This window comes from Thunnus albacares, chromosome 4 (assembly GCF_914725855.1).
Source record: "Thunnus albacares chromosome 4, fThuAlb1.1, whole genome shotgun sequence".
Lineage (NCBI taxonomy): Eukaryota > Metazoa > Chordata > Actinopteri > Scombriformes > Scombridae > Thunnus > Thunnus albacares.
In genome coordinates, this window is record NC_058109.1 from 34822109 (window position 1) to 34849580 (window position 27472).

A 27472-nucleotide genomic window follows, 5' to 3' on the forward strand; every position below is an offset into this window, starting at 1 on the left:
TGGATTAATCCACCTGGCAGTATGTAAAGTAGTTCAAATTAGCTCTACCACTACCAGCTGCGACACTAGTGATGCTTGTGCATCAATAATTATAATCCAGTGATAAAATATATATCAATCTGAAATAAGTACTTTTACTTTTGGTAGGCTACTTAAGTTGCTGGTACTTACATACTTTTCCTTTTAGTAACAGAGTATTTCTACACTGTGGTATTGCTACTATTACTTAATTAAAAGATTTGAATACTTCTTTCACCACTGTTGATATTATGGTAGTGACCTGTGTTAGTCTGACATATTTTGTTTTGAATATTTTACTCTGTAAGCCTCATTTAACTTCAATGAAGTGTTAGAACAAGCAGATCCAGAATAAACTTCATCATACAGTACAGGAAATTTCATTCAATGCGCACAATCAGGAGACTGTCACTGCAATTATTAGTGAGCATTTAACCAGAAAAGCTAAGAAACACCTGTTCTACTGAACTTGACAGAATAAATAAATGAATTTGAAATATATATATATATATATATATATATATTTAGCTATATCTTTATATATCTATACATAGTAGAAGATGATCTTCAAAACAAAATCCCACCTAGGGTCCCAAAAACACTTAGGACAGCCCTAGCAATGTGGTCATGACAAACTGCTGCTATGCACTACAGGTAAGAAAAGGCAGAGAAATCCTGGCTCACTCACACTAAACACATGTGGAAAGAAATCAGCTTTATCAGAATAATAATTTTCAGGTGTACCTTTTTTCTAAAACAGTTGTTTTGTGTTCATAGAATATTATTGCTCAGCAAAACCCCTTTTCACCCACAAGATAAACGCAACAAAGACCTTGTTTGGCTCAGAATTGGACTTTATTTCAGCTGTACTTGCCTCTGCTATCAGAATATGTACCTGCAGTTCCAAATGTGTGTGATTTACCAAAAATGAAACAGATGAGTAGCATTATTTGGTGCTGATTAACTACTAGTTTGAGTCCTGAAAAGTGCACTGGTGATATTGGTGAATACAGAACAACAGGAGAACTTTGACACACAAGATTTTCAAAAGTAGCATCCGCTGCCTAAGTGTAGAAAACATCCTCAGCCAGAGAGGTCAGCCTTGAGCTCCTTGTTCCTGCGTACCTCAGCAGCGTGGATTTCCTGTAAAAAAGTAATAAACTGTTAGATACACTCAAAGACTTAATGATGGGAGGTGGGGCTTCTGTGGAACATGAAACTTAGAAGCACATCATGTATTTCCTAAGAAACACAGACTGTTTAACCTGAGAGACATTCAAGACGAAAACAGGAAACCTTGATACTCTTTTCAACAGGTTTTTCAGCCAATACACTCCATATAGTTCTTCGTGCTTTCTCATGTGCAGGAAACTGCATAGACCATGCTGACGTGTTGGCATCCTTCTTCTGTCCTTCTGCAGCTGTTGCTGTTTGTTGCTGCTAGACATGTGTCTGTTGTTGTTGTTGTTGTTGTTGTTGTTGTTGTTGTTACTGTTGCTGTTCTGCTTCTCTGTGGCCACCACAGTTTAGTTTTTAGTCTTTTGGTCCTGTGTCTGGTAACAATGACATCTATGGCAACTTACATTTATGGCATTTATGGCCATTGACTTGTATATTTGTATATTTAAATGCATTTAAAACTATATTTCCAATTCATATGATTTTCTGTCATTTTAAATGTCTTTTTATTCAAATCTGATTTTTAATTTATCAAGTCCATTTTGGCCCCATTTTATGTGCTGCCAAAGCAATTGACTGTTGGTTTCAGCTAAGAAGCTCATCTAGTTGTCTGCATAGAAAGTCAGTGTGAACGACCGATCATTCACTACCATCACAACGTATCATCATGGTGTCCCTCTAAAAAGTGAATGAAGAAAAAGAACCGAAAAAGAAAAAAAAAACTATCTGAGCAGTCATGGAGATTGTCAGTGTGAATCCCTTCATCGCCTGACAAATATAGTCGGTGCCACTGATGATTATAGTTCCCTCCCTCAACAACTACTGTTTAGCTGAAGTTTGAAGTTCAAGAGAAGTAGATAACAGAGGAAGACTTGGCTACAGCTGCAAAGCCCAGAGTAAAGGGCGGTGTACCGTGCCTTCCTGAAATTTTGTGATATGAGTGCAATGTCTCAAAATAAAATAAATAAAAAATAAAATAAAATAAAAAATAAAATGCATTTCATGAAAAGTGAAAGAAATCGGGGTCCAAGTTAGTGTAACAGAAACTGGAAGTAACCTCATTTTGACATCAAATACTTCTTCATAGTAAAGGATCATGTGTGGGGGGATTTGGTTGACTAAAACATTACACTAACCTCTGCTAAAACTGTCTTATCTAACTCTTACTGTCTTATTCAACATTTTTTTGCTAATAGAGATCAGAATCTAGAGGATATGATGTGATATGTTATTGTTATGACTGTTTGAGGTGTTAGATGTGTGAATGTATGTTTAATCTGTGTGTCAAAGCCTAAGGACACAAAATGAATTTCAGTGTAAGCAGACAGTAAATTTGTACTGTATCGTTGTATTTTACATAAAATCCTAAAAGTTACATTCATTCCTTAAGGTTTTCATTATATCGTACCCCTTTTTGTTGCTCATTATGGCAGGCATTTTAATCAATAGCCAACTCATTCTGTTACATTAAGCAATTGCCTCTCTATATAATAGTTTTTACTTTTACTGATGGTCAGCCTTTTCTGTGCTGGATTCAACATGTGACTCAAGGGATTCATACATATATGCATGTACTGCAAGTGACTGGGAAAACAAATGCTGTGTCATGTGCACATTTCACGGAATGTAGAGGAAAATAGTGTAGAGTAAATTTTGTTTTAATGGTTTTAGGCCTGTTTTTCTCTAGCGGAAATTAGCATTAGCATTAGAATTATCACTGGTAACCATGATTGTAAATGCACTGTGCTAACCAAGCTAGCAGCTAGCGCTATGGTCAGCTCCACCCTTTCGTCCAAATATGGTCACTTTTGGCTCCAAAAATCAAACATAGTGACAGTCAAATCCAAGATGGCAATGGTCAAATCACTAAAAACTCTGGATTTATAACCATTTAATTTATTAATTCTTTATTGTTTTAATTGATCTTTTATCAATTGATATATATATATATATATATATATATATATATATATATATATATATATATGTAGTTGCTTCTGTGGTTCAACCTCAGTTTAGTCTCACTGGTGAAGTTTCTGTCTGGATTAAAACCATTTAATTTATTAATTCCTTCTCGTTTAAATTGATATGTTTGTTAGTTGATACATACATATGCACGTTTTGAATGGGCACTGTACTAGTTAAGTTAAGCTAAGTTAGCTAGCTGCTGACAGCACTGTAGCTTCATATTTAGCATACAGACATGTGAGTGGTATCTTCTCATCTAATGCTCAGCAAGAAAGTAAATAAGCATTTATCTCAAAATGCCCAACTTTTCCTTTAAGGATTCAAACTTTAACCTATGCAGTTTTAGTTGCCCAAGTTTAGCCATTGAGGTACACTCCTTGATCTGAATGTAACCAAAATGGTCAGCCATACCATCACAACTGAAATAATATTCCCATATATTATTAGATGTGTGAATACTTTATATGTACTTTATATATATAATCATTTATATGTTAAAAAGGGGATTGTGTCCAATTTGTGCTGGTGTCACAAAATTCTAATTTTGGGGGGAAATATTGCTGTCACATATTTTTTATACCCACATTTGAAGTTTTGAGTAAGATTTTCACCATTTTACAAGTTATATAAGCTTGTGTTGGTTTGTGTGACTTACTGAATCAGGACAGTGCTGCAAAAGAGTATGGTTCTCTCCTTGCATTGATAAAATAATAATATTAATTCACAAATTATGACATAATGCAAGGACTTGCTTTCTCACGCAGCCGCTGTTTGAGTGCATTGAGGTGGGCCTCCCGGTTCTCCTTGATGACCTCCATCTTTTGGATGAGCTTCTCCTCCGTCTTCTTGCTAAAGTTGTTGTTCTCCTCACGCACCTTGTAGAGAACCTCCTGCTCATGCTCCCTCCTCTCTGCCAGCTGCTTCAGCACCAGAGCCTCCTGGGACTACAGCAGGATGGGGGGAGGACATATGGGGCACAGCAGACAAAGAGGGTGCAGTCAGCATGATGATGGCAGTTGGGGGTTGGCAGGGATTCATGAAAACCAAAAACCAAGTTCATCAAACAGAAACAAAAGAATGAACATCCATTTTTTTCTCAAGACTAGCTGAGTTTTCTCATATGAGATGAATATCACACAATGTTTCAAAACTGAAACTCAGTATTTGAAAGCTTGAAATCTAATTAAAAAAGGTTTTGCAAGATTGAAACTAAGTTTTGAAGGCTTGCATAATGTTTTGTAGGCTGAAAAAAAAATCAAATCTCTGCAAACATTTTGTATTTGAGTTTTCCTTCTTCACAACTGCAACACTATTTTTAGTGGTTTCTCCAACACATTTCAGAGTTTCAAATTTGTCACTGTTCTCCTGGTGTATTAGTTTATTTTCCAGGTTTAAAACCTTGTAAATGGTGATTTGAAAACTGGTGCGCATATGTAACAGATGGTCTGAAAACAAACAGTCATACAGTCAAATATGCTGTGGTGGAATAATTTTCTTGTATAAATAGTCATGACTATCATCACAGGGACAGTATACAGGGTAGTTAATCATTAATGTATGTAATGTAATATCATTAAATCATTAATTAATTAATCATTAAGCATTGATGGAAAGATTAATGCTCATGACATTTGATTATTAAAGGCCACAAGCCCTTTTTATTTTTAGTTTTAGGGAAGTTTTAGACATCATTGTTTCAAAAAAAGAATCATATTTGGATAATTGTCAACAGGTCAAGGTCATTAATGATGTCATTTAGGGAGGAGCCTTAAAAGGAAGTCTTGAAAATAATGGTGGGAAATTCCGGGATTTTATAAAATGAGGAGGAGCCCTAAAAAATCACATAAGATAGGCTCCACAATAGGAGGAGCTAAATAGAGTATATGACAGTGCTTTTTGACTTACATTCAGGTTATTGCTCCATGGACAAAGCCTCGGTTTACTTTTATTGCATTTGATACACAGTAAATCTTATTGCATTGAACTCTGTTAAATGAATTTCTGTGATAACTTTTAAAACAATAGAGACCAGAGCTGAAGTATCAAAATTTAACAGAATTTATTTTCTTGTACAAGAAGGAGTGTTTCACAATGCAACATACAGGGCTCCTAGTGGAGCACTTATAACAGGGTTTTATACACTTTAAGTGGGTGTTAGGGTTCTTTTCTTAATCTATCAAATACAGACTTATAGATAACGTCATGTCTGTTTTCAGTTCTCCTGTCCAGGAGCCATCCTGCCCAACTGACCCCCAGATGACATGTCTCACCCTGTCTCCAACGAATTTTAATTTCTACATCTTCCTCTTTACAAATATAATGCTGAACCATCTTGATTTTTGGAACAAATATGTTGTGGGATACCTGAAGTTTCATAGGCCCATCTTAAGAGTTTTTCCATGACAATGCTGTATCCCCTAATCCCATCTAGACATGACTCATGCTAACGGGCTAGCTTCGCCTTTTCAGCCCAACTAACTCAACCTGCAAGCACCCAGGCTACAACCACAGCCATGGTGGAGTTTAGTTATTTAAAACAAGCACATTCACAGCATAATCAACCTTGATGTGTTTAATCTTTAAATCTTTAAATTTCATTATATTGATTATATGAGGTGGGATTAAAGCAGGCAGATACACTGCTGATCTAACGTTGCATTAGCACCTGAAGAGAAAATGGGTAAAACAGAAGTTCATGACAACAAAATGATAAACAAAACACACAAACCACACAAACACAGAGCTGCATGGATTACTGTGGCATTCAGTTTTATTTTTCATGTGAATTAAATGAAGGTTGCCCTGATAGAGAGAGTGTGTTGCTGAGACAGAAACAGGTCTCGAACAAAGTTCATTTTCTGAAAAACGCCATTTCAATGCCATTTTCAGAAGATATGTGGCTTGTGAAAAATGGGTCCAGTATTTACTACGGTGTGTATGGGAAGAAAGAATCAGTAATAATCTGTCCTCATGTACACTTCCCATTGGATTGAATAGACTCAGGACCTGCCTAGTCTCCTAACGGGTGGGGCAGTTGCAGTGGTATTTACAGGGTTAGGTGGGAGTGACTGCTCCACCAATGACTGACGCGCAGTCATTTAAGTAAGTCAGTCTGTGGTCTTGTTGTGTGTTTCAAAATAAAGATTCGCCCTTTGCTTTTTTTAGATTTCAAGCTTTCAAACACCGAGTTTCAACCTTTCGAAGCTTTTTTTTTCAGTTTCAAAACAATGCGTGATAATCATCCCATATTCTCACAGCTTTAAATGTATCATCTGTAAGATATTTGCTGCTGCACAGCATAAATATATAGCCATGATATATATGCAGGCGCTGACTTGATGACTTAAACATTTCGAAAGTCACTTCATGGGTCATGCTGTTTTGAAATAAAAACTTTCAACACACTCCCTCAGTTTATCCCTCAGCTCACCTGTTTTGAGTTACTTTATTAGCCTTTGGATTAGAGGAAAAAAACCCAAACAAACAGGTTTTAGTTGTGCACAGCACAATTTGTTCATTTCAATTTGTTATTCACTTGGTGAGGTTTTAATAAGAATACAATATCATAGATTTATTTTGTCTTTGTTTCTCTGTTGTATCACTGTCATCTAATACTTGTGTCACACCTTTCATTTTCAAGATCATTTCTACATAATACTTCCTTGTGCCGGTGTTGTAAGCTAGGCTGTGTTGCGTTTAAACTGTCTTTTGCTTATTTCTTGTTGTACTGGCTGCTGGAAAGTCTCCAATCTTGCTTTATGTTGACGCTCAATCTTGGCAGATATTTCTGTGGAAAGCTAAATACACAAAGTACCTCAGCGTTCATTTCTTTACAGCAGGCTTTGAGTTGTTTCATAAATATATCTTGAGGTTACCTTGTGCTTTGAGGTGGGGAGGTGGCAGTTTTGCAAAAGTTTCAGCAAAGCTGTTTAGCGTCATTGCCTGCCGCAACTTGTGCTTTCATACCTGCAGGGCTGTAATACAAGTGCAGGGCTGCTTTACAACTGGCTTATTGTGGATTGAGAAAGGCAAGTCATTATTTAAGCTATTTCCTAACACATCGTTTGGGAAGACTCAAGTTTCATCCTGTGTAATTGTACAATCTGAGTGTCGAAATATCACAAAGGGTAATATAAAGGGTCATATAACGTACGTAGCCAAAACAACCAAAGGAATTAGAAATGCTCGGAGAAGAAGTTGTGAAGTTTGGTATTAGTGATGTTTTGGCTGGGACAGACATTGTCAAGGTTACACGACTGCATGTTATGTTCTGAAGGCTGCTGCAAGCAAAACACATTAGGTTTAAAATATTACAGCTTATTCACACAGAGTGTGAACTCTGTTGAAGATGTTTAGACTCACCGACTGTATCCAGTGTTTTCTACAGCACTGCAGTACAACAGACTAGCCAGTTAATTTAAAGGAATAGTTCAACATCTGGTAAATATTTTTATTTGGTTCCAAATGCAGGACAAAGTGACTGAACATTGACAGTTAAAGGAGTAACGGAGAATTTGGGAAAATACTTCACATATAGAGCTGGACTCTGGAAGTGGTTAGCCTAGCTTAGCATAAAGACTGGAAAAGGGGAAATAACTCGCCTGGCTCTGTCCCAAGTTAAAAAACATTCCTACCAACATATCTAAAGCTCACTAATTAACGTATATAATTTGTTTGTTTAATCTGTACAAAAATGTGTAAAAGAGATAAGTTTTATGGGGTTTATGTTCCCTGACAACTTCTTGGCCCAGTCTTCATGCCATATCCAGACCAAATCAGACGGCGAGTGGGGGTTTTGGCCACAGTGGCGCCGCAGCCTGCAACCTGATGACACGCTGCAGTGGCCAATCATAGTCAGCAATCAGGCTGATCAGAGCTGTAAAACTCTGCCATGAGGGAGTACAAAGTACAAAGTACAAACGAGGAGGAGGGGAGGACATTTCTCTTCATTTGATTACGTTAAAAATAAAGTTAGATTTTGCTGACAACTTCCCGACTCATTTTAAAAAAGACGAGAGAAACAGGGAGAGAGCTGAGAGCATCAGTGAGCGAGAGAGAGAACAGCTGTGGTAGGGTGAGCTAGAGAGTGAATGAAGAGAGGGAGCGCTGGTAGCAAGAAAGCTGGTGAATCAGATCATTAAAATCTTATTTTCTGGTTGTTTCACAGCAGTTACACTCCAGAGCAGAACAGGCCCACACCCCCACACACCTCCGCTCAACCCTGCGGCGGTGTACCGCACCACCTGATTTGGTCTGAATAAGACCTTAGCTAAGCTACAGTGTCACCTAATACTCAACAAGCGTAATTCCTAAAATGTCGAACTATTCATGTAGTACAGTGCAAACAACAGAACACTTGGTAACTTCATTATGTGTTCAGTGTCTCTGTTCTGCTTTCCCTCAACGCCTGCCCTGCATCGTCCTCATTAACTCCCTGTGTCTGCCTCACCCAATCAACTCCTTTCCTGTTCCACTTGCATCTCATCTCCTCATCAGTATTATTTGTATTTAAGTCCTGGTTTTCAGTTCAGTCTTATTGGATCTTCTGTTCTGTTTGTTCCGTCTTGTTCAGGTTTGTTCTGTTTTACTCTGCCTGCATACTTGAGTTTATTAAAGAGATATTCTTCAGTTTACCAACTTTTCAGTTTCCAACTTGATCATCACATGGGACTTAGCAATACAGAAAATGAAATCTGACTGATTTTGATTGCTTCTTCTTAGAAGTGATAAGTTGTGTGTAATGTGTGAATATAAAATTAAGAGTTTCATTTAGTTAAATCAGAAGGGTAGGAAAACAATATACAGAAAGTTACAATCAGTGGTCAGTGATACTCCAACATGAGACCATGATGCGATGACCTACAGGGTCTGCTTACCTTCCTCCTCTCCTCAGCGGCCTCCAGCCTCTTCTGGAGCTCTTCCAGGGACACCTCCTTCTTCGGGGGTGAGGGCAGGGGCTGAGTCTGGGGTTTGTCCCTGAACTGATCGGGATCCTTCAGGATCAGCTCAAAGGCCTGGCCCGATGCTCGCTTGTTGAAGCCCTTCACCTCCAGGTCTGACACAGCCAGAAGCCAGTTCACACCAATGGTAAAGTACAAGTTAGCGAGCTGCCTATAAAGTGCAAGTTCATGCATTCATTCATTCTTTCTTTTTTCTTGCTGTTTTCTTTCTCATATATCACAAGGATACAGCTCATGACTGTGTCTCATCATTGTGTCCAAAAAGACAGTACTCTTAGGAGCCCGGTTGGTGATAGATAGAATTATCAATAGGCTGAGGTTTGTTGAAGTCAAGCGTCTCTTCAATTCAAACAGAACATATGTTACAGACACAGAGAGTCTGCAGAGTCTCCGTGGAGAATTCTGAAGAAACAAAAGAAAGTCACTGGTATATTGACGGCCTTGGGAGGCCCTTTGGTTGTTTATAGATTCCTTCTAACAGACCTAGACAAAGCTTTACTGAGCTCACTCTTCCACATGATAACCATGATGTTCATATGACTATCATATTGTTACCCTCAAGGCCCTGCCGCCAAATATATACATACATATGATCATACCTACTCATCTAATACTAATAATATTTCTATCAGTTGGCCTAGGCTGCAGCCTTTGCTGTCATTCCCTAACTCTTTCTCCACTCATTTCCTGTCATCTCTACTTTCAACCATTAAATAAAGGCATAAAAATGGCCCTCCAGAAAAAAAACCTTAAAGAATTTACAGAATTTGTCACAAGGAAAGAGCTGCAAGAGCTTTTGATAATAAAGCTCTTACTATAAGCGTGTGCTCCAGACATCCAGAGCTGTGTTGATGGGGTAAAGGGTGTAAAACTATGTCACACAAAGACTGACAATTTGTGAGATATGTATCTAATTGATAAGAGTGTGACACAGCCACATAGACCACACACTCTGTACAATGTGCAGAACAAGAGCAAAGACAAGTTCAAGGACAACAAAGGCTCTTTTTGTGTGTGGTCTCTTACTCATGCAATAACCTTGTGTGAGCATTTGTATATATGATGTTTTTCTTTTTTCTCTCCCTATATCTATAAATGCTAACAAAACACATACACTATATACACACAAGTCTCAAGTTCACAATCATTTTTTTGAAATCTGACTGGATTTAGACGATGCAGTTGTTTGAGAATTCAGAGTTCATACAGATATTTCTCAACTCTCAAACAACTGCATCATCTAAATCCAGTCATACTGTCAAAAATAATTGACAATCTGATCTACAGATCATCCACAATCTGAGACAGTGGATAAATATTATATATGAATATTCATAGTATTGTAAAACTGATTGTAAGAGTACAGAAAAACCCACAGAATACTTTATTCCAGCTGTAGGATTGAATAGTCTTACTCACTCACTGCAATTTATACACTGATCAGCCATAACATTAAATAACCATAACTTCTTCCCATAGTGCATCCTGGTGCCATCTCTTCCCCAGGTAAACGATGCACACGCACCCAGCCATCCACATGATGTAAAGGACAATGTGATCCATTGTTCCACCTGTCTATCATAGCCAGCATTAACTCTTTCAGCAATTTGTGCTACAATAGCTCTTCTGAGGGATCAGACCAGATGGGCTAACCTTCATTTCCCACATGATCCTGTCGCTGGTTCACCGGTCATCCTTCCTTGCACCACTTTTGGTAGATACTGACCACTGCATACTGGGAAGACCCCACAAGACCTCTTGGAGATGCTCTGACCCAGTCATCTAGTCATCAAAATTTGGCCCCTGTCAAAGTTGCTCAGATACTTAGGTAAATTGTAACGATAATCCTTTTCCTGCTTTCAACACATCAACTTCAAGAACTGACTGTTCACTTGCGGCTTAATATACCCTACCCCTTAACAGGTGCGAATGAGATAATCAATGTTATTCACTTCACCTGTCAGTGGTTTTAATGTTTTGGCTGATCGGTGTAGACATGGCCTAATTTACAGGTCATGCCTTTCCTACAGTGTTCTGTATGTTAGCATTAGCTAGTTTCAATAAGCAGCTGTCTGCAGACTCATTCAAAAAACTTTCCTATAGTGTGTCCTCTGAACAAACATAGTAATATTTGTCACTGTTGTTGGCAGAGATGTCATGGTGGATGGTTTGTCTGTTGCCTTGGTGGTGATTTAACCTTTTTAATAATAGTCCTTTTATAAAACTGCATTACTTGACATTTAATATTTTTAAGACAAGCTTATAAATAAAATTGTGTCCCAGATGAGCAAAATACAAGTGTGATGTTTGCTGTTTATGCCTTTCAGCAATGTAAATTATAGTCAGTAGTTGATCTGTGATGCAAATCAGAAATTGTTTAGGCCCTGAAAAAGGTGTTTATGCTTCCTGAAACGGATTTTTCACAACAATTCATAACAGAAATCAAAGATACAAAGATAAAGCAGCAAAGTGAATTATTTCCAGCAGAGCGTATGAAAGTTTATAAACTGAATATTAAGGAAAAGGACACAAGGAAATTAAGAAGGGCAGAAGGGACATTCGGTCAAATTATATTTCTATTCTTGCCCTGTCCGTGCCATGCAGTATAAGGCCTCAAACTGAGAGGATCAACACATGGGACATGAGACACAGTCTGAATGGCAGGCAGGCAGACATACTGACCTCCATACTGATAGAGGCTGTTGGGATGTGGCTGTGTGTGGAAGCAGGAGCAGAGCAGAGACAGCATGGACATCTCCTTGATCTTGTCTGTGTAGGCTGTTGTAAAGAGACGAAAGAAAAATTGTTACATCTGCAAGAAACACCTGAAATCGTGATTTATAGGCCAGGTTACAACTCAAATAACCTCTGTGGGGAATCTGGTTTTGCTGATAATAGTACTGTAATTACACAGAAAAATGATTAAAATAACACAATATGTATGCAACAAATATGAGGAATATGAGTGGTTGCACACATTTATGTCTCCATATTACTGGAATGTATCACCATGCATAATCATGGCCACTTAATACAGGAAAAAAGAGACATCTATTGTCATATTCAACATTAGCACAAAGCAGAAGTACTGTTGCAATTAGTTTATTACACCTTGCACACTTGTTTAGTGTTGTGGTTAAACTGTTGACCAGAATCAGAAATTCTTACATGCTTTATGGAAAGGTTTTGTCACAGTATGTCATGACTGAGTGTGTAGTGTGTCAGTGCCTCTGGCTGTGTCACATTTAGTCAGATTTCCCTACAGGTTCCTCCACAGACTCTGCTTATCAGCTCTGTGGAGGAACCTGAAAATATGTTAGAGTTTCTCTCCTCCCAGATAACATGTTGCACTTGTGTCCTTGATCCTATCTGAACAATGCTCATTCTATTGAAGTAGAAACTCACATGACTCCAAAACGACAAAAATGGTTACCTTTTTAGAAATGACAAAACACAGGCTTGTTTTTGTTGACAATAAATGTCATAAAAACAACAAGACAAGAGAATGTTTTTATGAGACATACATTTTTATCAAAAATATTAGATTACATATAATATTAAAGTGTGAAATGCTCAAAAAGTGCAAATGGGCATAAAAAGCAGACTTCATAATGTGAGCCATCATCAATGCTAAATAAGCTAAATAGAGAAGAGCAGCGGTCACTATTTTTTGGTAAAGAAAACAACAAGCAACAAGGTAGAACGTACTCAAATTGTGTTTTTTGGCTAATGGTGGAGAATTTTTGGAGAATACACCCATCCTGTCTAGGAACATTAGGGCTTGTACAAAGAAGAATTATGCAAGAGTTCAAGCTAATGCCATTTAAACTGAGAATTTGGAGCTGATATGTGTAGCAAATTTGTTTGCAATTGTGAAATAAATGTATGGGTTCAGGCAGTTTCTGTTAAATTGTCTGCAGCTAAGACTTTATCAAAAAACTGCAGGAAACATTCTGGCTGGTTGTTCTCTGTTCTGTTCCAAATATGTGTGTGTGTGTGTGTGTGTATGTGTGCGTGCGTGTGTGTGTGTGTGTGCGTGTGTGCGTGCGTGTGTGTGTGTACCCATGTACATGTGTACATGGACACGTGCGAGTAGGAATGTAAGCAAATAGGTGGCAATCAAAAGGAAGTGATTGGTCTTCAGGGCACCCATAGGTGATGGTGCCAAATCTGCGTCTCCCTCTCCTCCCAATGAGCTATGCTTGGCATGGTTTATGCTTTCATCTGTCTGATCTTCACTTTTCCATTCTGATGGAAATATGTATTTGGAGCTTGTAGTGCTGCCACTTATTGATCTTGTTTTGTACTGTTTATTTAAGTAATACTTATTTTAATTTGGTTTCTTTAATTGTGTTATATTCTATATGTTATAACTCCTTTTTTTTAAACCCTTTTAATTTGATTTGTTCCATTTGTCATGTTGGACTTGCCCACCCTGAAGTTATTCCCAACTCCATATTTTTCTTTGCTGCCATTGTCAATAAACTCTTTAGTTATTAGTTATTGCAGTCTGTCTAATGGGACTTGGGGAGATGCCATAACAACATGGAATACCAAAAAACAAAAACCTTTCTTGGGCTAATTACACAAAATAATTACCACTACAACAAAATGCAGTTGAGCACCTAACCAAATGGTGCAAAAAGTAGCAAGTGCCTATAGACAACTCTCAACTTGCAATACCTGATCCAAAAATGTAAGACACCATTCTAAATGATGAGGAAAAGACTCTTATCACATGTCAGCATGACCTCAGCAATGTAATGGAACCAGAGTAACAGGTTTGTCTTGTCAGGATTGTTGCGGGTTTGGGTCTTGTGCTTACTGCTCTTTTCACGTACTTCAGTTTCCTTGTTTTCTAAACATTGGAAGGGAAAGAAAAAATAACACAGTGGAAAACTACACCGTAACTCCTTCCTCTCTCTGTGTGTGTAAGCTGCTATATTTTGATACATGGTCCCTTTGCAAGACAAGGCCATAAGAATGTAATCACTGCCTTCAGGGCGTTATTGTTGCAATTGACTTAGTCATGTACATTGCCAAACCACTTTGTACTTTGGTCACAGTTGCCCATTGTGCCTTGTCAATAATTCAGCCTTGACACTTGGTAAACCAAACCCGTGCAGTACTTCGGTAAATACAGTACTTCTCCATTGACAGAGCATGCAGTGCAGTCTGAGTGGAAGAGTAGGCTTTAAAAATGGAAAGCACTTGTCAGTTATACAAGCTTGAGAGCAAAATAAAGCAGAAGTATGTATTTTATAATAATATATAATAATATAATAATCATGACGCTACCATTGTAGGGCATCAAAGTCTAACACTTTCAATCCTACATATAGTGGCTTCAAACTGTCTAACAAAGATGAAAAAACTCCACAGCGTCCAATTGATTCTTACTTGAATATATGAGGTTTATTACAACACTGGTATCTGTTATCGGAGAAGCCTTGGTACAATGTATACATAGATATAGTCACACCAAAACACATACAGTATAACAGTCATTTCTTATAGGGTAGCTTAGATCACGCCACCTGTGAGAGGAGAAATGTGAGCATCTCTGAGTCAGGGTGAACTCTAATTCAAAATAATGAGGTTCGTTACCCATCCAAGGCTACCACCTTATCTCATATCCTGGCACATACTCCTGCAATAGATGATAAAATACACATTTATTTGGACTAAAACAAATGTTTTTGATAGTGAATCATTATCAGATCACATCCAAAAGTGAGTGAAGAGTGTCTCCTCCTCATTAATGGAGATGCTGCAGATTCATACTATTTCACCACATGAAATGTGTACTTCACCCACAAGTAGTGATGAATTCAAATTTACAGTACAGTATGTACTAAGTTAACCACACAGTCCTGGGTTTGAACCTTGAATCCAATCTCTACTCTTTTATTGTACTTGTTTATCTTCACCATCAGTTGCCTCTTAAAGTGTCAATGTGTCATCCTAACGATCTCATGGCTGAACCTGTTCCCTACCCTCACCTTACAAGACACTGAAGCTGCATTCCAGAGGTGTCAACATAAAATCAGTTAATAAGTACAATAGTTCATGTCAGGCTGCACTTGCAAACGGCCTTCTGTAAGCCACAGAAAATTTGCATCCAACCCTGCAGTTCTCCTCAGCTCTACAGAGCTTTTTAGCATCTTTAAGTTGTTGTGGTTTTACAGCCTCACAGTCTCACTGCTCTCATCAACATCTAAATCCTCCAAAAAAGATAAATCCACTGTCCACTACCTGCCCAGCATAGTAGACTTGGATGGCCAGAGGCACGACTCCAAATGAATGCTAATGTTGCTCTATGTCACCTGGATGTGTAAATAAAACTGCTAACACGTTAGCCAAAACAACTTTATAAGGTGATAAAATGTCAACGTTATATTTAAAGCTAATTTTGTTGCCCCTGAGCAGCCAAGAAAATCCATCATTATTGCTTTAAATATCATATTCATAACATCACATCAAAACATTGATGTCATTGTAGACAGATAAATGTGCAAGCAGAAATTTTTCACATTTGCAACATCTAGGTGTCATTTCTGAATACCATGAACAACTCTGTCTTCCAGCAATGATGGTTATATACTGTACTACTAAATTGTTTTTCCAATAAAATTGCACTGACAACTGTAAACACAAAGCAATGTTCTTACAAATGAATGAAGCGCTACATTTATATTCTGTTCTGAAGTTGGATGGAAGTTAACGTCCAACATGCTGGACATGGAGACCAAGGTTCACATCCTGAGTCCTGTGTGTGTTTAGTTTTAGACAACAAAGTGCTTGGTTAAGGTTAGTTAAAGATCATGGTTTCAGTTCAATCTTAATGAACACTGTGCTCATGCTTCAAATCACTACAGACTTTTTTTGTATCAAACCAAGACCATGATCTTTCCCTAACCTAAACCAACTGCTGCCAGTGTCTAAACACAGCCATAACAAAGTTTCATAATGCTGAGGGCTAGTCTGTAGCCAAGATGATAGCATCTACTTTTAAAAGTCATTTGAGGCCACTTGCAAAGTAACAGTGCCAAGTACAAAGTAGTGCGACCATCAGTTTTGATGTCCATGATGTTGTCTGGAAGCTTTTATTGCGTGACTGAAACTAAAGTGCAGCACAGTACATTTCAGGAAAAGTTGTTATTTTTAGAAAAATTCTGAATTATTAACATGTACTTCAAAGTCACTTTCTGGCCTCACAGCCTTCTGGGATATTTGTGTGGTGCTTGCTGCTGTCTGTGGATGTGTGTATGTGCCTCTGAGTGAGTGACTTTGCTCTTTGCAGTAGCTAATCCTCCCAAATGGATTTGGATGCAACCCAGAGTCTTCAAAGTCAATAATGGGAGTTGTGAGGATGAGGCGGCTCCCCTGTTGTTTGTACTCAGTGTTACTGGCTACGCAGGTTGGGCTGCTTTGCATTTTATTTACATCTGTGATGATAACTGCCAACAGGGACTTTAGATCCCTGACTTCAGTCTTTAAGCCAGTGCCTCCTCCTAGGCAATGTAAGTAGTGTAAAAGGGCACCAAGTCAGTGTCCCAGAGTTTGCCCTAACATGATCTATGAACTTGTAGTGAGATGGAATAAATAGTAGTGAGCTGATTGAGCACACACAAATAGAAATATGAAGCAAACACACCAAGGCACATTTAATATCTGTCAACAAGAAAGAAAATCTGACAACAATGACTGACAGTTAAGAGCTAGAGAGAGAAGTATACCCAACTGTTTACTATGAAAGCATTGCCAAATGATTTGTGATTTGAAGATTTGTGGTTTCTTACCATTTAAATCAAACATTTTGATGCCATCTGGAATATTTATTGTTGTGTCATGACTTGCCCTCATGGGACAATGTAGGGGTATAATGTCAAGCTACCATCTCTATATGTATATGTCTATTTTGCAAAACTATCTATATTAGTATATTAGGATTTATGCTGTTCATCCATCCAGTGGAGTTCCACACACTTGGAAAGTCTATGACAAGGAGCATGACAAGTGGGCAAGCAGGTTTTAGGGGTTCTAGAAAAAATATAATGAAGCCACCATGTGTATTTGTGCTGCTGTATGCTCTGCTTGAAGGGTATTTAAAGACAGGGTACATGCACAGTGCACAGATAGGGGGTTAAAAGGGGCCCACACACACATTTATACCCCAATGTTCACATTGCTGCTAAAGAGCACTGAAGCTTTTGCTGGAGGCCCACAAGGGGCCAACATCTTATTGAGACACTTGGTTTTTTCTCTCATTTGTTACCTATATGCATGGACATTTATTGTAATGATTCAAGGAATGTAAACATAATAGAAGTGTGAAGACAATATGTAGACAAATACTTCTATTGTATTACAAAGCAAAAGCAGGTCTATTCAAACAGTGTCAAGATATTCTGAGATTAGAAGAACAGGCCAAGTGTGTTATGACTGATAATACATCTAAGATATTCAAAGACAAAAGGTTTAATTAAGTTCTGCAGGTGTCAACTGTACACCCAGATAACACAATAACTTAAAGCATGCTCAGTCATCTTGAGGAATTTGGTGCATTAATTGTCAGAAAGTACAACATGTTCATGTGAGCAACAGGGCTGTGGCATTTTAAAAATATCTCACTGTCATTTGACAGAATTAAGATAACACAAGAGGTAAAGCTCACAAGTATGATATCAGGTCCAGCCTGTTTACTCTTTGATTACAAATACGGAAGAACAGCATTGAAGGGTTTCTGTGTACACCACCAACCATCTGTTGTGTGCTCACATTTATATCATAGCTGTTCACAGGGGAGTTATTCAAGTTTAACCTGAGACAGTTAACTCTTCAAACATCTTATTTCCGTCATTTAAAGTTCAGTAACATCAATGTACTGTACTGTAACTATTATATACTATATGTTGTACGGTATATTGAATTAGACTATATAATGAATATATTACATTTCATTATTGACAGTGTATTTTGAGAGACTATGAATTTGAATATCAATTGTGTCGTAATTAACTTCAAATATAACCCTAACCCTAAGGAACAATGTGCCAGCAAAAGGCAGGGAAGAAGACAGTAAGTCCTCCAAATTAAACGACCAAATACGTTAACTGTGTCTTTCCAGAAACATTACAAATCACTGTTAAAAAATAATTATGTTTTTGTGACAACACGGTCTGCTTAGGTTTAGGCACAATAACCACTTGGTTAGGTTTAGGGAAAGATCATGGTTTGGGTGGAAAATGATCACTTTGTTAAGGTTAGAGAAACATTTGGTATGGGTTAAAGTTACTTCCTTAAAGTAAGGAAACCTTTGTCGCCATGGCAACAATAACTTTTAAAAAAGTGTTTAAAACTGTCCTGACTCGCAGCTGGAAATGTGACACTCACAGCTGGAAATGGGAAAGTGGCAAAGTCCACTGTTTGCAAGTTTGGGCTAAGCTATACACCCAACCCACCACCTGCGAATGAGGAAATTTGTTATATATACATACATACATCTGATCTGCACCACAGCTCTGCGTCATAATTACTATGACCACTAGATGGCAACTGTTATTTAAACGTAACTATATGTCGTTTTTGGGCAACTGACATTACACCCTATTGTGTCAAGACTGCAAGCAAGCAAACACGGATGCAAAGAATGCAGGGTTTAAAAACTTCAAAAAATGTTACAAAATGTTTTATGAGAAAGGAAATGCATTTAAAATGTTTGTTAGACCTCAAGGATACCCACAATGTGCTTTGGTGAGAAACAATGAAAACTCCACAGTGCACCTTTAAGGTGACATGTGGGTGGTATTAATCACTCAGAGATCATAGATCATTAAAGCCCTTAAAAACCTGGCTTTAAATCTTAATCATTTCTATATAACATCAAACATATCACAATACATATGTATGAATAAGGCTAATAAATAAGACTAAGTAATGAACAATCACAGTAAAAAAAAAAAAAAAACATATTTAGGTCTTACTATTAATAGTTTAACAGTCAAAAACTCATCTAACCTGCTCCATCAGGACTGTGTGGGTGTGGTTTGATATTTGATTGACAGTGACCGATCAACCCACCTACTGTCATTACATTTTGATTTGCTAAAACCTGAGACATCACCTTTTTGAGTGCTGCCCACTTCAAACTAGAGAGAAGAGCACAGAGAGACAGCTAAATAAAGAGATCTCTCGTGTGTACATGGCGGATCGAGCCTTCTGCTCTGCTGCATCACGCATGTGGAACAGCCTTCTTAACCATCTGACAGACCCTAGTCTCTTAAAAAAGGCCTAAAAACCTTTCTATTTAGAAAGGCTTTTTCATCTTAACTCTTATTATTTTCTTTAAGTTGTGTGTTGTATACTTTTAATGCTTTAGCATTTTGAGTTTCACTATTGCCTTCACTAGTGCTCACTATGAATGAAGAGTGTGTTACAAATTAAATGTATTATTATTTTTATTTTAAGTGAAATAACCAAACTGTTCTAAGAAGCTGATTGAGAAAATATGTTTTTAAGACTAAAACCAAAACTGGATGTTAGATGAGGACATTGAAATTCACTGTAAAGTATTTTTTTAGTGATGCTTGTGACCCTTCCCTCTCTGCATCAAGGCTGCAAAACAAACCAGTCCCACATGAAGGTTTCCTCCTGTGTGTGTGTGTGTGTGTGTGTGTGTGTGTGCGTGTTGATAAGCCTGAAATAAAAGCCAGTCATTGCCCCAAATGGGAGTTGTTGCCAAGGTGACATTATGGCAGCTGTATAAGTGAATAGGCTACCGCAAGCAAAACAGCTGCAGTTAAATACAATGATTCAGTGTTTCTCAATGCAGGTTCAACCCTGCAGACCATGTGGATGATTCCATACCTGGTAAAGAATGAGTATAATTTCACTCTAATGGGAAATTAGCTCCATGAGAAAATGAAGAAAATGAAACGGCTTTAGGACAGTTGTAGGATAGTTCTGCACCAAACATTTTCCCAGAGAGCAATCTGTGTGGCTGAAGTATGCAATATGTTTAGAGGTAACGAGCCATGAACACTTTCTGCATTATCCATTATAGTATATATAACACATCGACCCAGATTCCAGGTTTATTTACACCACATTTGATGTTGAAACACGCCCTCTGCTGTTCAAAAAGGCAGACGACAACTGGTTTAAACAAAAAATTTAACTATCAAACATATATTGTGCTGCATACTCTATATCTATGATAGCAGAAGAAGTTTGGTTGGTTTGAATCAACGTTCTATGAGTATTTCGTTATGCAACCAAGTCCTGCAGGCTGAATAAGAGATGACCTGAACTCATTCGCTAAGATGGACGTTTTTCCACTGAGAGATGTTTTCGTTGAGAGAACCTTGAGTTGTGTAGTTGCAGGACAGATTTAGAAAGCTGTCTCTAAAGAGACCGGTTATGATGTGATGTTGTGAAGGTCTTTCCTCCTAAAAATATAACGTTAGTTCAATGTCCTGGGTCTTTCTGACATGACAGAAAAAGTGGGATCTGTGCATTCAGATCTGTCATCACAAGGTCATTTATTATTGAGATGCTCATCAGGATAGACGCATTAGTCCCACTCAGCAACCAAACCACGTGTTTCCTTATGCAATCTCTCTGTCCCAGTCTCACTGCATCATGAAAGAGAGAAAGACTTTCTTCTTCACTGAAATGCTTCCAAATCAAATAATACAATGTAAATCTCCTGCAGCCTATTTATTTCTGCCCACAGAATAAGAAGTGAAGTAGCCATAGAAGACCACTAAATACTGTGTTATATTATCATTTTGTACAGGCCATATACAGTAATGGCTCATCTGCTCCGTTAAAACCCAGCTGAAGTCAGAGGAACTGCTACTTATAGGCTACTTAGTTTTTTATTGCTAATTAAAAGAAGATGAGCAAACAGAGGAGGGAAGAGTGATAAGGTTTAATGAGCCCAAGCTGATAAATCTATATTATACATCAGTATATACACAGGGCACAATAAGAAGCTTTAATTGAGGGTGCTAGTTTTAATTGCACTTCATTGTTGTTCTGCATATTGCAAAGTTTACTTTTGAGGAAAAGACCTAGTAGGTGAAGCGTCTTTGATATTGGATCTTGTCTGGATGCACTGTCATCATTCACATGTGAACACAGATGCACACATGTAGATGATACAATATATGTATGTTCCATTTGTGGAATTAAATATTCCATTACACAGTTGGTATAGGCTGTAATGTAGTACTAAAGTATTAAACATTTATCATATTTGTTGAATATGAATATGATATAACCTTAGTATACTTACATACTGTGTATCAATTTAGCCACTGCATTTTCATCATGAATTATTTCATGGATTTAGCTTGCTAAATTAAATTTAATTCAGCCCTCACACAGTGTCATGTGACATAGGCAGCAGGTATCTCACTGGATTCACATACCCAATTACATATTTGGAGAGGTTTGCATGGTGCACACGTGAGACTAAGAAGACCAGCACAAGAACCATGCAGCTGGCCTGCAGTGGTAAGCAATGATCTTCATCTGAAGATGTGAGTGCAGAGTTAATCACCCATAAAGAACAGACTTCATCTTGTTCATTTATCTACAAAGAAAGAAGGTGAAGAGGGAAAACGGTCCCTATCAACTATGTTAGTGAAAGACACTGTTAACCATGATGTTAAATTACTTTCTCACTTATAAGAATACCACCAGCTGCAGCAGCACAAACAACAGTAACACTAATAAAATTATAATAATTCTTATTTATTTATTTTATTTAAAAGAAAATGGAAACAGACTTAAACTTCACTCAAGCTTCCACTGAAGAGACAAAAACATCAGATCTGTGTGGAGCGATGAGGAGACTGTAACGTTCCTCAAATGAATACAAACAGAAAGTTTTCTAGATTCTAGAAAACTGGATGAAAATATGAATCTAGATGGTTTTCCATTATTTGAGGTTTGACAGGCTCCCTTTTAATTACATCATTTGCGCCCTCTTCTTCTGTAATGGCACTATTTTCTGAAAATGGCGTTACATTTGGATGGAAACTTGGCTATTGTGTCGCTACAGATCTCATGTTTTGATGTTCATGTTTTCAGCCCTGGAGAAACAAACATAATGCATCCATTAATGCATCTCCTTCTTCTTACTGTTCTTTTTGGTGGAATATATTAAACTCAGCTATTGAATGTATGGCTAATGGTAAACATTCATACTCCCCCTCTGCAGAGTGAGTCACACTGTGGGTAGGCAGCTCACAGGAGTGTTTGGATCTATCATTGTACAACATTTCATCAGTGTCTATCTAAAGTAGGGCAAGGTAACTGTTAGATAGGCTCCATGGGAGAGATACTAGCACAGTCACCTTGGTTACTCTACAGAGTCCTCAAAATGGCTGACTTGTGCACCAGGAGGTAGTATTATGGATTCAATCAAATCTCATTTCAGAGGAGGAAAGGCAAATGTGTTCATTATTTATGTTCTGACTCCACACTGTGAGCTGCCAGCATAACGATGTGTCAGCTGTGAATTTCTGTCTCTTCTCTTTTCTCCTTCCACACAACTAGCTTTCTGCTATGCTTCGTCTGTGGAGGCTAAACAGCAGCGGGTAAGGAGCTGTGTGCGTGCAGAAGAGAGGAACACAAAGTGTGTACACAAAAGGAGACATCTGCGAGACAAGGCACAGGGCGGAGATTCACTCGCTAGGCTGAGAGCATGCAGCTTTTGATACATTATTCAAGAGTTTGGTGCAAAAGGAAGAACTCTAAATACTGATGAAAACAACGCTGGGCCTGGTTCACCTGAGAACTGCAGATTACTGATCATTTAGATATCTCTAAACTACTGTAACTTCAATAAAGCCAGCAATATGGTCGTGTTTAGTGCTGTCATAGCAAGAATGTGGGTTACATGATGTCACTGTGGATCACTGCATTTATTTCTAAACCTGCTGAGGATACCAGCAGTTTTGCTCAAACAGTAAATTGAAACTGTAAAGAGAGAATTTCTCATATTTTTGTTGGGTAATTCTTTGGGGTGATAAACATGCTAAGTAATTCTGAGCAGCAATTATATTCTTTTATATCATTTACAAATATCTGCTGCTGTGCTACCACAGTGCATACAGTGAGAAATGAATGTTACGATATTGTAACCCTAGCTCTATAAGCACAGGTGGACTCTATGGGTAATACTCTCCTCCGATCACACGCGCACAATTGCTCACTGAAATTTGCATGTACGTAGCCGGCCAGTTGGGACACGCCTACTGATTACGTGTGTACCACATAGTATATATAGCAGAGTCACGCCATTACTCACATCCAGAAACCATTTCAGCAGACACCGTAGGAGTGGCAGAGTCCATAAGTAGAGGCCTCCGCCTGTTATTATAGAATTAGGGTTACAATATCATAACCTTCGTTCTATCTCATACAGGTTCCACCCTCTACTGGATTCTATGTGTACAGTAGGCAGAGCCCGATGAATGTTTGCACTGCCGCAACATGTCATCAGACTGCCTCACTGAGCCCAACCGGCTATAGGTTAGTTGCCACAGCCGCTTCAGCAGAGCAGTAGGGGGCTCAACCCAGCCCAGCTTACATGAACATGAAACTGAGTGTAACCATGACCTAACCTCACAAGGGTCATAAATCATACAACAGACACCCTTTACACCTCATCCCCAAGTCATCATGGATCACGCTTGTAGGCTTGGGAGATGCACTTACAAAGCCAACTAGCTCAAAGCCAACTAGCTAGGCCCCTCTTGGATAGGGTTTTATCAGCTACACCTCTCCATTAATACAAATACATTATTTGGCTCCCAAAATGCTCCCAAGGGACTCTCCATAACCTGTTGGTCCTCTACCCCTTTCGACAAAGTTAGGTCATAAAAAATAGGCAATAAATGAAGAGTGCAAAGCAAGAATCACCTTTGAAGTTCTTCCCTACATGCTACACAGTGTGCTGTCTCTGTGTTATGGGTGTATAAATAGGTAGAGGTCTGTCTGCAGTGAGGCAATGAATAACATTTTAGCTCAGTAGTCAGCAGAGTCGTCTATGATCTGGGAGACTCCAGTTCGAGACCCAGTGTGGGGACCTCCTTCGTCAGGTAGTTTAATCATGAACACTTATTGTAATACTTTAATTTTCTAAAATTAAAAGTCTGCACTCTCAGGAAGGAAATCTTTCCTGTGACTGGTGACTTCATTTTCAGCAGCTCCTTCCTGGACACTTCGACACACTGCCAAATGTCCATGAGAGAAGGTGAAACAAAGGCTGGTTGAGCCAGATGAGATGGGTTGTAAAAGCCTTTATGTGCCTGGCTAGTGTGGGGCAGTGCGAGCCCTTCACGCTCCGCCGCCATGGCCAAAATCTTCGGGAAATCATGGCGAACTGAAGTTGGAGGTGGATATCCAAAGGTCAGCGATGTTGCAGACACAGACAAGAGGATGATGTCACCGTCTATCTGCAAAATTGCTGTGACAGTCATAGGCATTTGGATGTGGAGATCTATCTTGTCACAGCAGAGACATTGTCAGAGCAAGACGTTACACAGCCGAAAGTGGTCCCACTGTTGCCGGCATTGAAACGGAGGAAGTCCTTGGCAGTAAATGCAGGGCGGTGGCTGCATCATGCCACTCTCTGTGTGGTCCCGACCAAGGTGAAGCAGAAGAGATGTCCGGCGGTGGTGGCGACGAAGCTGGGGCACGATGAACAGGAACCAGCTTGCTGGAGTGGCGACTTCATCCGTGGAGAGGAAAGGTCAGTGAGTAGATTCGCCATCACTGAAGTGAGAAGGATGCGAGCAGCAGCGAGATACTGCCTTATATACTGTGTGGGACACACGTAATGGGTAGGAGCATCCTGATTGGTTGGCTACGTACAAGCGTTCCGTCTTACTACTTGGCAAATGAACCATTATAAGCCCTGGTGCAAGCATACCTGGCTTTTAAAGGGAATGGGAGATGACACTATGATTGGTTCATTGCATGTTACGCCCAAAACACACCCATGATTAATTAAGAGACTAAGGATAACCCTTTTGAACCATGTGCATGATGCTGCAACCATTTTTTCTGCTGTTAAACTAGCAAAAGCGGACTTGGACACACCCTAAATGCACTTGCACCATGTGCTTCAGACCGTGCGCTTTGGATTGTTAAAATAGGGCCCACAACGTCTTCAGGCTCAGATCCACTTTGATTCACTGGCTGAACTGAGGAATATGTTCTCCATCATAAATTTTTGAGATGAAACCACAGTCCAGTTCATGAGAAATAAAAACACATTTGAGAAATGCTGAGAGACAGACAAAGATCTACATTGATTAGGATTTCAGCTCACTCAGGTGTAAAATCAGCTGGTTGTGAAATCAAGAGGATGATTCATTCACGAGATAAACTGATGACAAATGTAGGATGGTGTGTGGACAAAGGGATGGAAACTGTATTTTTGCTGGCTTTGCTGGCCAGGCATGAATCCTCACTGACCTCAGCTATCAACAACAGGGAACTGAATGTAATAATGCACACAGAGGTTTTCAACAAATCATAAGCACTCTATACGGTAACACTCCAGGCCATATTATGGCCTATAGCAAAATGCTCAATGTGATTTTAAGAAATCTAATGGCAAAAAAATATTTATCAAAACTGAAAGATGGTCATTAGTGAAAAGTTTGAAAAGACTGCTGTTAAAACATTTGTGGAAGATTTTAAAGACACTTGATCCACAGTATATAAACCATTCACTAAATTATCAATTGATACTGTTGCAGAAATAGACTAAAAAACAAAAACATATGTAGATAATGTAATAAATGCATATATATATATATATATATATGTCCTTTACATATGCAAGCTAGCAGCAGGGCTCGGTCAGTGCACCACTGTACTTGTGGTCCAAAAAGGATAAATCTCACTGACTTTGGTGATCGTCTGACTTTTCCTCCCACACCATTATGAGGTTGATATTTGAGGTCTCGAATGAAATATCTTCACAACTATTGGACAGATTTCTTTGGTTTATGACCACATTCCAATCAGCCTCAGTTGTACTTTGTGTTCAGAGCTAATTATCAAAATCTAACATGCTAAACTAAGATGGTGATCAAGGTAAAAATTATGCCTGCTAAACATCATCGTGTTCTAACTTTGAGAACAAACACACAGCAAGTTGCAGATCAGTGTGAGTCCATCAAAAAAGAAAAAAAAATATGTGGCATAACTCTTCTTCTCCATACCAGGTGGTGGTGAAAACAAGATAGCAGAAGTGTTTGGTGAATAAATTATAGTTCACTGGACAGGAGATGTGTGGTGCGTTTTAAACATCAGAATGCTGTGTTTCCATTAGCATTTAGCTCACAGTATTGCTGTAGAATCACTTGTGTTGACTACTGGTACAGTCCAACAGACTGGGGTAGGCTGCATATATGATTAATCAAACCATTGTATAAAAGTGCTTGACTCAGACATGACATCCTCTTCTTAGTTGTATAGTTATCTCTTCACTGATACAATAAAGTATGCATGAAGAACTAGAATGCTCGGAAGATAGAGATTCAGAAAGATTTATAATATTCAACCATTTTTGTGAATTCACTCTCTGATTTGCACCGTCATAGGAGGAAAAGGCTTTGTGTGATTATTAAAAAAAGGCTTTTGACCTGGTTACACATCACTAATTGCCTCAGATTTGAAAGGAAATGTACTAAATCATATTTTAACTGCAAAATCCTGTTAAAGTTGTTGTAAGGTGTCTAAGCATTTTGTGTGTAATTCTGGAGTACCGGAGGGAGAAAATGTATCTCCATTTTTGTTTGCCTTGTGGTACTTCGTTAGCAAACATCAGGGTTTAACGGGTTCGCACATGAGATGAACACAATGTAGACACACAGGTTTATTTAAGATTATATGTTTTACTTTAGAATGATGATTATACTACTTACAGAACATACAGTAGATATATACAATGAGTTTAACTTTTTACCATGTAATATTTTGTAGTTTGCCAAATATCAGAGCATATCAGTACTGAGCTGTGATAATCCCTGCAGTATTAATCTTGTCTATTTTATCCTCCCCTACCTGCAGTAAAAAGTCCCCAGCATATGGCAGTGAATGACAATTTCTGCAGCACTGCCATTCTCAGCGTGAGTCAGTGTGTTTAGTTTTTTGTGTTTTAGATCTGCAGCGGCAACCTGCCATTGAATCAAAGGATATCACATATTACTGCACATGAATGATCAATCACCTGCTTTTCTAGATGAATCTGACTGCGTTTACATGTCGGATGGGACTGTGGGAGGGTCTCCATATCTACATCAAAGCACCAGCAA

At 38.5% G+C, this 27472-nt stretch overlaps 1 protein-coding gene across 1 annotated transcript in view; it reads right to left on the bottom strand.

Annotated features, from left to right (window-relative positions):
- Positions 1-854: 854 nt before the first annotated feature.
- The window catches only part of stmn3 (stathmin-like 3), a 26993-nt gene continuing 375 nt past the window's right edge, over positions 855-27472 (bottom strand). The window contains exons 2-5 of the mRNA XM_044349195.1: positions 11808-11903; positions 9042-9220; positions 3918-4109; positions 855-1161 (exon numbers count right to left, since the gene is read on the bottom strand). Of these exons, the coding sequence (XP_044205130.1) occupies positions 1102-1161; positions 3918-4109; positions 9042-9220; positions 11808-11903 (527 nt within the window). The 3' untranslated portion in view covers positions 855-1101. The remainder of the gene's footprint in view (positions 1162-3917; positions 4110-9041; positions 9221-11807; positions 11904-27472) is intronic.